The sequence below is a fragment of the Ammodytes marinus genome (assembly GCF_949987685.1).
Source record: "Ammodytes marinus genome assembly, chromosome: 20".
Taxonomy (NCBI): domain Eukaryota; kingdom Metazoa; phylum Chordata; class Actinopteri; order Uranoscopiformes; family Ammodytidae; genus Ammodytes; species Ammodytes marinus.
Window position 1 is genome coordinate 3908956 of NC_137224.1, and position 11003 is coordinate 3919958.

Genomic DNA, 11003 nt, shown 5'->3' on the forward strand with positions numbered 1-11003 from the left:
TGAAACCAGTAAAATAGAGAAACCAGACGTTCAGTTTAAACACAATTTATTTTCCTGCTTAAATAATTACTTGGATCATCCAGTGTAGGCTATGTTGGTTCGTCATACATGTTGGTACCAGATTCATCATCAACAATGGATGCAGAGGGCGATGAAAAAAGACAAACAGAAATATTATTATTGTTTGTATTTTCTGTTCTTTTTTTTGTTTACACAGGAACAGAAAATCTGATTTTTAACAATGCATGATCGATGTGATTGGAGTGATTGAGTTAGTACAAAGGACTAGAGATCTGGATAATGGGAGTGGGGGGGAGGGGGAGGGGCCTAAAAATGAGATTCTCTGTTCTCATGTAATTATTACAACCTGTTAAATAAAGATAAAAATTCTTCACACCGTCAAAAATAAAAACAAGTCCCCATTTTGTTTCAAACCACGGCAGAACTAAAAAGACAAAACGTACACTTTCAGTACGTATGATGGGTTTACAAATACATGATTTATTTGATGCTTCACACACACACACACACACACACACAGGGAGAGGGAAGGGGGGGTTAGTCGGCAGAGTGTGTGTGTGTGTTGTCATTTTTTTTGTAAAAAATTCAAATAAAAACAGTCATAGATGAAACATGGTTGGGTTATGAGTGCTCACGAGAAAGACAGAAGTACCATGAAACCCTTCCTCTAAAAAATTGTATTACAGTGCTTTGAGTTAGGAGGAGAAAAAAAAAGAATAACAAAATCGAAAGCATTAAAAATAAAGTGACATCACATGCAGCAAAAAATATTATTTCTCTGAAGACGAAGAAATGTTGTCCACGGACAGAGCGGGAAGAAGCTGTTGGAAAGAAACGTCCATTTTTGTTTAAAATCAAGCAGTTTTTTTTTTCTCGTTTTCTCCATTCGTTTCTCGTTTACATACAGCGTTGTTGTTCCATTTCTTTTTTAATATATATATTTATATATTCATTTGGAAGAGCATGTCAGGTCACACACACACACACTCATGGGCTGCTCAAAACAGTGTCGACCCTCTCTCAATACAAATGCACCGACTCTGCAAAAGCTTCAACTCAAATCAGTGCATAAACAATCTGTGAAGCTACTGATTTTTTTAAATTTTTTTGTCTTTTTTTTGTAGGATTTTTATACAGTGTCATTTATATACAACAAAAAAATCACCCATTTACTATTATATTTCATTAAAAAAAAGAGAACCAGAACATGGTGCACCCCCCCTCCCAAAACAACCCCCCAATAGTGAGAGTCCAGGAGGAAAAAAATATATAAGACCATATAAGGCGAGTGTCTGTCTTCCATTTTGTGCCATCTTTGGTCACACAGACGCCATGTTTCCCTTTCGTTCGGAGCTGGAGAAAGTTCCAGCTAACGTTGGCGCGTGTCCCATTCGATCGTGTTGAGTGAGTTTTTGGTGACATGCTCATGCGAAATCAGAGAAAAAAAAGTAGATTTTTTTTTGTTTGTTGTTGTTGCATCGTCTTGCTGAAATCCATGCGTTTGTAAAGTGAAAAAAAGCTTCAGACACGATTTATTTTTCGGGCCGGTGATTTCGCCGCGGCTTCCAGTCTGGTTTTCCTCCCAATGCGTGGTGTGTGGTGACGCAGGTGGACCTCAGTGGAGCTGGAAAACATTACAAGAGTGTGTTAAAATGATAGGCCAACATCTGAGCTATTACTGCAAATGGATCCATACAGATATTCAATGCCACAGATCTGTAATGATTGCTTGATTACATCATTTGTTAAAAGGTTAATATTCTGGCAGCTGTGCATTATGCAGAATTGATTCATGGTCGATAACTATGATTTATTCATAGCCTAGTTGATCAATCATTTCAAACAGTTTTCCAATCAAAAATGTCACAAAAATTGCTGGACCCACCTTCAGCGCATTTTTATGAACTAAATACTATTATATCATATTAGCTTAGCTTAGTATAGCATAACAATCACTCAGAGAATAACTTAAAAAATAAAATACATTTTCAGAGCATTTTCAAAGTTTCATCCTCTTACCTGGTTTGAGTTGAAAGCTCTACTGTTATGATTGACTCTTCTTCCCTTGCTTCTTGCTGGCGCCGTTTCCAGACTTCACAAAGAGAAGGAAAGAAAAGAGAGAGAAAGAGAGAGAGAAAAATCAAATATTAATGTCTTTCTTAGACTGAATATGACCCGTGTGTGTTAGTGAAGCAGTCGACTCAACTACTGAACGCCAGGAGACACAGCGACATGCTGAAAGAGAGACGGAAGTTAAAGGAGAGAAAAAAGGATGTTAGAATTTGTGGACATTTACATACAAAATCTCACATGCATCGACATCGCCATGCATGGTGAAAGATAGAAAGACAGGATTTAGTTGAAACACTTGTAATATTAGTAACCCTAAAGGCCCAATCAACGAGCCAGTTCTACAGATACACTGCAGTGAAGGGGGAAAACACACAGCAGGACACAACCACTGCAAACTGCACATCACAAACACGTCACCAAGAGAAAGACCTTTATAATGTTCCTGCTACACTGTGACACAGCACAGCAACTCCAGCAGTGTATTCCTCTTTGCTATTGTCTAGTTTTATATTGTCTTTATAGCAAAGTTTCAGTCCAAATCTGATGCAAATTTTAACCAGAATTCTACAAAAGTAAAATATTTCATCCACAATTGTCATGGGAATAGTTGGAATTGGTTCATTGGAGATAAAAAAAAGTTGCCACTTGCAACCGAAACAAGAGTGAAAAATATTTGACTACGGTTAAACCTGGGTAAGAAATTCTCTGTAGGATTAGATTAATTCAAAAGAATACTTAAACCGAACTCTAAACTCTTAGCTACAGTATGTCCTGGAGTTTCTTTAACAGCCACTATAGTTATAGTTTGCTTCAGCTGTTTGCTGTTTTTTGCTGAAAAGGAAGTAAAAAAAAAGTCTGTCTGCTAATCCCCTAAGGGTTCGGCTAATGGTTACTGACTCTTTCACATTTACACTAATTAGATGTATTTAGTGTTGTGACACACAGTTGGAGCCTCATGCAAGGTGTGAGTGAGCACGGATAGCTCAGCTGACTACAGTCAATCCGGTTGGGTTCAAAGGCCAACCTCAGTCTTCCCTCTCTGTCCTTCCTCTCCGGACTTCTCCTTGTTTCTGCGTTTCTTCTTCTTGGCCTTTCCGCCTGTGGAAGCAGCTGTTGCCCCTGACGACGGAGCAGCTGCTGTGTCTGCTGCACCTGTCTCCATAACAACATCACCAGCACTAACACCACTGACTACAGCAGATGTGTCTCCTGTGAGTATCTCGCTCTCACTCCCTCTCCTCTCCTCCGTGTTGTTGACGCGGCGAACCACCTTCCTGATCACCTGTAGGGCAGAGGCATGTCAGGGGGGAGAGGGAGGGGGGGGGCATGGTGGTATAATGGAAAGGCAAGACGTTGTAACATTTAAAGGCAAATTTTGACTATTCAGAATTAAAATGGCAGATATTAACACTTTTTTAGTGCAATCAAATTTTTAATTAACAACATCATTTTGACTAGTCCTAAATACACTTTGATGAGTTATTTTTATTATTATATTTTTTAGGTATTTTTCAACTTTTTTACCGGGAGCGCCCCTAGTGAAGATATCTTGAACTAGAATTATGGTAAGTCATAATATAGTTGCAGATTTTGAATTTGTAATTCAATTTTGACCATTCAGACTTGAATTACAGATATTACAAATAGGAATAATTTAATAAGGGATCATCTATTATTCATATCCAGACAACCAATTAAATGTTATAACGGCTTGCCATAAGGAGGGTACATAGGAGTTGGGTGTGGGTGTGGATGTATGAGGTGCCATGTGATGGAGTTTGTGTATTACTTTGTTTGTGTGTGTGTGTGTGTGTGTGTGTGTGTGTGTGTGTGTGTGTGTGTGTGTGTGTGTGTGTGTAAGCTGTGGTAGAATGACTGCGACAGGTAATGAGGATGAGGATGGTTACTTTTCTGGTGACCAGCATCCCGTCTTCATCTGTGAACTGCTCCTCGGTCACAGACTCTCCAGGAATGTTTTTGGCCTCTTCTCCCTGTGGGGCGTTAGAAGGACGGATGGAAGATGGATGGAGTGATAGAGGGATGTAGGTAGAGGTGGGGAAGAGGGTTGAGAGTTTATCTATTAGACGGGTTATTCATGAGGTGATTTAGCAAAAAGGAAACATTTCTCAAGCAGATGTCAGCCACAGCAGATGGGTTTCCCGCTGTGTAGATTATAAAGCTGCACTGCGGAATAATGTGACGTGTCTGTGCAAAACCAGGTTTAATGAAAACAAAGGCTGAGGAAGCTCAAGGTTTTTTAACTGCAGTTTCATTATTTTAAAATATCAGATGGATAAAAGCATATTCTTAAGCTAAAATCCTTGATATTTTTCCATAGTGATGCAGGACTAATGACGTAAAACATGACTTCTTATAGTGAACTGAGGACTTATTTAAATTACGATTTTACCACGGATGTATTTTATGTTTTTGTCAAGTTAAGACTGTATTGGAAAATGTGGAAACCCAACTGATGCTCATGCATTACACAGGCTTAATAACACAAGCTTCACAACACACAACAATGATACAAATACTATGGTTTAATAGTGTTACTATGTCATTTGAATTGAGGTGATTTTTTATTTTTTTTTAAATGATCAACGTATTGTAAAATCCTGTCAATCACTGCAAAACCCAAACTTTCAGCCGCAAACTCTAAGACATAAATATATGAGAAATATGAGCCAAACCTAGCACAACCAACAGTCCACCAACCGGATAGCAATGCTCAACACCCAACAGCATGGCTCGAGACAGTGTAGTGGCTCACACCATCAACAAGCAGTGAGTAGAAATTCATGCTTCATCACACACACACACACACACACACACACACACACACACACACACACTGTCCCTCATAAACACAGCCCTATGCAACTATATTCATGTTTCACTCTCTTAAACACACACAACCTTTCAAATGCACAATCGTTTAGCCTATGTGACTATCTCTGTTTCACACACAGTCCCAGAGCTGTAAGCATATTCACTCTGCCTGTAGCGGCCCACACACACACCAGCCTCACACACACCAGGCCTCACACACACACCAGGCCTCACACACACACCAGGCCTCACACACACCAGGCCTCACACACACCTTGAGAATGACCCGTCGGCGGTACACCCTGGTGGTGACAGTGGTCTCTCCATCAGAGCCGGACTCCTCGAATCTAACCTTCCCCTAATGAAGGCAGCCCAATAGCAGTGTAACGTTAATGACCCCACTGCGTGTATAGGTCTAAAATTACAATATCCGATCAGATTTGCCACTAAAATGAATGAGATCAGGGTCTAAGCATTTCAAGGCTTTAATGGCTTTATATAAAAGCAGAAAGGTATTTTTTAAGCATTTGAAAACGTTTTCAAACCCTACAGACACAATGCTTGTCAATGGAGTTTTTTGTTGTTGATTTTTTCATAAACATTGGAGAGTTCCTCGTAGTCACATCAAATGTAACTGGAAAACTATAACATCAAACAAATGATAACGAAAATAAAACATAACAGTTTCAATTATAAGGTTACATTTCTTTACAATACAATACAATCAAATTGTCATCTGATACACTCTAGAAGACAAGTAGAGTGATTCTCACTTTAGGACCATGCTCTCACCTGGGCTTTGTGCGTGGGCCGTTCTCCTCCCTCCTGTCCTCTGCTTGGTCCTGCTGAGCTGCGTTCCTCCGTAGACTCTTTCCTCTTGGTCTCCTTCTCCTGTCTGTCCCGGGACGCCTCACTGTGACTGTGTCCTCCGTTCTGTCTGCCACTACGGGCCGGGGGCTGCTCCAGGGAGTCGGCTAGACTATCGGGACTGGGAGAGGAATTACATTATAGTAAAGATATGAACCTGAGATGCAATAGTAAAAACTGCTGGACTGACAGAAAGAGATTCAAGAAATAGTTACCTAACTACATTTTGCAGTAGCTTGCTGATAATACATTCATATTTGCAAATTGATTCAAATAGTTAAATGACTGTGTTGCCACATTTTGTTAATACTGAAACTACAAACTATTTTGGGGCCTTAAAAGGAAAGGAATAATTTTTTTATTTTTACATTACCATTTCTTATCTATTTGAATCCCTTTTTGACAACCCCAAGATCATACAAAATCCAAATGAGTATGTATCTTGCTAATGTTCTATTGATCTATTACGTATCTTCATATGAACTATAAACAAATAAATGAATACAGATGATATCATAAAAACATTGTGCTATCATCATCATAATACCACTGATTTGTTGTAAAATGATTCTATGAACAGTTCTTTAGGATGCAATCGAACCCCTACCTGCCCTCCTCAGTGGCGGGGCTGTATCCTGGCGGTACCGAATCGTTTTCGTTTGCCCCGGCCGTCTCTCCTCTCCAACCTGGAAGTGAACACATGTCTTTCTCTGCTTGCTGTACTTGTTCCAGGAGCTCGTTCAGGCGCTCCTCTGTCATCTCCTCGGCGTCCTCCTCCTCCAGGCCTCCCTCCAGCTTTATGTCCTCCAGCAGACTCTGCAACCTCTCATGGGTCATCTCATCCTCCTCTTCTTTTTCTACTACTTCTGCTACCTCTATTTCCTGCTTTCCATTCCCGTGCCCACCACTTGAGGCAGCGTCATCCGAAACTACATCTTTTTCTACCTTAAATTCTTCATCTAAAGCCTCAGTTTGCCTATCTGTACCCTTTACCGACTGCTCTACTGACCTCCTGTCATTATCCGGCATATCGCAAGACACCAGCCCTGTCGTTTCTGTTGTGCTTTCTTGTACAGTTGTCAAGGTGCTTTCTTGTACAGTTGTCAAGGTTGCATCTTCTGTATCTTCAGCCCCAACGATAGGGGGCTTGTCTTGGGCGTTGGAGGCGGTTGCCGGGGCTATTGTTGTCAAGGGGTCACTGCTGGATGTACTTGTGGTGGTCTGAGTGAGAGAGAGGTCGCTAGGTCTAGTTAGCATGGGTTTGCTAGGGGATTCTGCGCTAGCGTTAGCGTTATCGCCACACTCTTCGCTAAAGAAGTTGTCAGAGCGCAGCGGGGTAGGGGGCTGGTAGTTGAGCTCTGTGGGGGTTTGCAGCTCCAGATCTATATTGTGGTATCCTGGGTGGATGGCAGGAGGAAAGGGGTTTAGAGGGAGGGAGAGAGAGAAGAGGGGGAGGAAAGGAGAGAGAGAAGGGAGAGGGAGGTAGAGTGGTGGAGGTGGTGAGATGAGAAACACTTGTAACATCTGGAGGTAGAGCTTGGTTCAAACGTCACACAAGTGGAACCCACATTCTGTAGGCTAAATGCTTTAAAGCTGTGTTAACTGGTTTGGCCACTTGGGGGCAGCAGAACAACATGTAAACAACACTAGCTAGGCTTCTGTCTACATGTTAAGTGGATCTTTTGAAAGTTCCCAAAAAAAGAAAAAGCGTTTACATCAAGTGTTTCCATAAACTAAACTAGTTTGCTCTGAAGATGGCAGTAAAGGCATCGTACTGTAACTTAACTGCAGTAAAAAGTTCGTTTTTTTACTTAGCATGGGCAATAGGTACAGTTGCGTCAACCCAAACACAGCTCTTGCTTTCTTGATTTACACTTCCGAATTGGGAAATAACGTATCTTTTGTTTTTGTTTTTTGCTAACAGAGTAACAAAATACAAATATGTATATCATTCCAAGTTATAGGACTCATACAAGCAAATTGGACACACACATGACTCTATATGAATGCTAATTCTGCCGTATTTGCTGGGTGTGTAAATAAGAAACTGTTTGAACACATTGTCCACATGTTATTTAGAACCTGTCCTGCTGCCCTCATGTGGCCAAAACAAGCAATTACTATTTGTTCTCCTTCTACCAACATATTTTTATCAAACGTGTGGGGACTTGTGTGACTTCTGAACCAACACTACACAATAGACACATGAACACATCACACAAAGAGATGGAAACAGAATATAAAGACAGAATATAAAATGTAAGATAGAAACGTCACAGATACTGTATTTATATAAACCTTACACTAACATTCAGTCACGCTAATGTCATCTGTCAGGAGCTGTTGTAGTTCCAGGTTAAACTGGAACTAAAGTCAGCCAAGCCTTGTGTTAATAGACTGAGAGCTACTGAAATGCAACAGTAGTTAAATGAGCGATGGGGGTTCATTAAAGCACTTTAAAACAAGCTTGAGTATATTTCAGGTAGGCTAATTCACTGTAAAAATTAAACGTTGGGAAAATTCCATTTTCAAGCCAACTGTCTGCACTAGATTTTTTTTTGTTTTGAGGCCAACTAAAACTCTTGAGTTTAAAGGAAAACTGTCTAAATTTGAGCCAACTAATTATCTTTTGTTGAGATAACTTTATCACATGTAATGACTTTCAAGTTTTGAGTTCAACATAATAAGAATTCAAAGAAGTAAGAGTCGTGCCAACTTGAAACCAACTTGGTTTTGTCTGATATCTTTAAAATGAGTTGGCACAAGGGTTATTGTTTGAACTTGTTAGAACTTAAAAATGTGAAGTTTTTAAACCTATGAAAGATATCTCTATAAAAGCCAATTAGTTGACTCAAATGTAGGAAGCTATAGCCTCGAAAATCTAGCGACGGCCTTGAAAATTTGCGATTTCCTAACCATTTCATATTTGCAGTGTTGAGTTTATTCCAACAAAAGCCAAGAGAGGAGCAAAGCGAATTGTCTCAAGAATGTTGTCAGTTCAGTTTGAGAACAAGCTTAGTATTCAGGTTGGTTAGTTGTGTTGATTTCAACCAAAGACAGAGAGCATCAATTTTAAATGTAGAGCTCTGGAACCGAACGGTCCCGTTTAAAGTGAGCAGGGACCCCGGGTGGGAGGGGAGAGGGGGGAGGGGAGGGGGTGTAGGGGTAACAGTGAGCCGGATGGGGGGATGAGGGACAGGAAGAGAAGGACAGAATGGTAGAAGTGGGAGAAGGAGGAGAAGAGGAGGCACACATGAAAGCGGGGGAAGGTGGTAAAGGAGGAGAAATGGCGGATACATAGACTGGGGAAGCGGACAGGGGAGGGGGAGATGGGGATGAGGAAGTGGGAGACATGGAGAGGTAGTAGCTGGATTGGGCAGAGAAAGGTGACTGTACAGGTGTATGAGAGTCAGATTGTGGAGCTTGATTTGACTGTGCGTGTGTAGGAGAGGTAGAATGTGGAGTGTTCTGAGGAACGAGAGGCGAAGCGGAGGTAGAGAGAGAGTAGGAGGGGAGAGAGATAGAGGTAGAGGGAGGGAATATGAAAGAGGTGTGGTTGAAAGGGCTTTTGGGCGAGGAGGGAAGAGAATGAGTGTAGGGCAGAGTGGAGAGGTGCGGGAGGATAGGGGCGACCGGTAGGACGTACACGGGGCGTCCGAGGGGTATCGGAGGGGGAGAGTGTAAGGGAACGACAGAGGAGAGAGAGGGGAGAGGGGGATGCAAGTGAGGACAAGAAGAGGAGAAGAAAGGAGTGGAAAAGAGAGGTGGGGCAAGTTGAGAGGTTTGAGGACACACATGGAACGTACGAGACCTAGGGCGTTTTGGAGCTATTGCAATTAGGCCTACACAGTTTACAAGAGACAGAAACAAAGAAACAAACATAGAACAACAGTTAGACAGACAAGACTTGAATGAAAAGACAGACAGACAGACAGACAGACAGACAGACAGACAGACAGACAGACAGACAGACAGACAGACAGACAGACAGACAGACAGACAGCATAAATATAAGAACAGAAAAATAATACGATTAATGCACAGACAGTAAAATGAGTGATGAAGGCTTAATGTGTTTAAAAGAAGCTGCAGAAGCAAAGATAGAGATATTGCACACCAGACCACAGTCATGGGTTTTGCTTATCCGGGTTAATAAGCAAGAAGAGGTAGTCAACAGCAGTGGCATCCTTTATGGGAATTGCAGGAGATGAGCACCAAGGGGTAAGGGTTAGTCTGGCATTAGGGCAGGTTTTGAGGATACAGAAGGTCTAAATTTAGTCGAGCTGCAAATGAAGAAGGAGTAGGATGGGATCAGGGAATGCTTAAAGGCTGAATTGTAGCTGGAATTTCATAAATACTGAGGTCATTGGACCAAATTTCCCTAGAGCAATGTCTACAGGTACTTTGATTTTCTTCTCTATGTTTACTGTTGATATGTATTTGTGTAAAACGAACATTATTGTTTAATTCCATAGACTTCTGACAAACATTTCTCCCAAATTCCAAAAAGCTGAATCAACTTTTTAAAACCTATAATGTATAGTATGTGTGTAAGTGTAGAGTGTTATCTCAATAAATCCCCCAATACTCCCAGAAATAGGTATGGAATGACCTTTTTGCCCTCTTACGTTGCTGTTGAAAAGGCCATCTCTTTGGGGATATGCTAATGCTAAAGCCTGCTGCTAGTTATCTGTGAAGGTCATCCGAGTGGGCAGGAGACACTTAATAATTCTAGCTCCCTACACGACTTATGGACAGCTGTTAGTGCAGACAGGGGGACCCCCTGATTATAAATATTAAAATTTGCCTCTTCAGCAGCGACGGAAAGTAAGCTACGGAAGCTACGATCGGATCCAGAACTTAGCGAATGGTAGCCATTGGTTAGAAATAAGTTGATTAGTGTTGCTTAGCGCTGATATAGGGGAGTTTGATGTAGGAGTTAGTGTCACTCGGAAGCAGGAAGAGGAGGAAGAAAGAGGAAGAGGAGGAGGCAGGGAGTCTGCTGGTCTCAAAGCAGGAGAAGCTAGAGTGGAGCGTGGAGGCCGGGAGGCTCGGAGGGACAACCCAGGAGACGACAGCTACAGTACAGCTAACAGCAGTGACACAGAGGCATGGTTATATACACTGGACACTTTGGAAAAAGGTGTTTCGTTTTCAACCCATCTGTGAGTGTCAACTGGTGAACAGAGCGCACCAGGATCAAAGTGTGC

General features: G+C 41.5%; 1 protein-coding gene across 1 annotated transcript in view; it reads right to left on the reverse strand.

Moving 5' to 3' along the window:
* Positions 1 to 59: 59 nt before the first annotated feature.
* LOC307267031 (ankyrin-1-like) overlaps positions 60 to 11003 on the reverse strand; it is a gene marked incomplete at its 5' end in the record, with an annotated part of 107009 nt that continues 96065 nt past the window's right edge. Inside the window, 7 exons of the mRNA XM_080049214.1 lie at positions 60 to 1645; positions 2041 to 2113; positions 3119 to 3376; positions 4002 to 4085; positions 5201 to 5284; positions 5719 to 5914; positions 6401 to 7190. Coding sequence (XP_079905340.1) covers positions 2066 to 2113; positions 3119 to 3376; positions 4002 to 4085; positions 5201 to 5284; positions 5719 to 5914; positions 6401 to 7190 — 1460 coding nt within the window. The 3' untranslated portion in view covers positions 60 to 1645; positions 2041 to 2065. The remainder of the gene's footprint in view (positions 1646 to 2040; positions 2114 to 3118; positions 3377 to 4001; positions 4086 to 5200; positions 5285 to 5718; positions 5915 to 6400; positions 7191 to 11003) is intronic.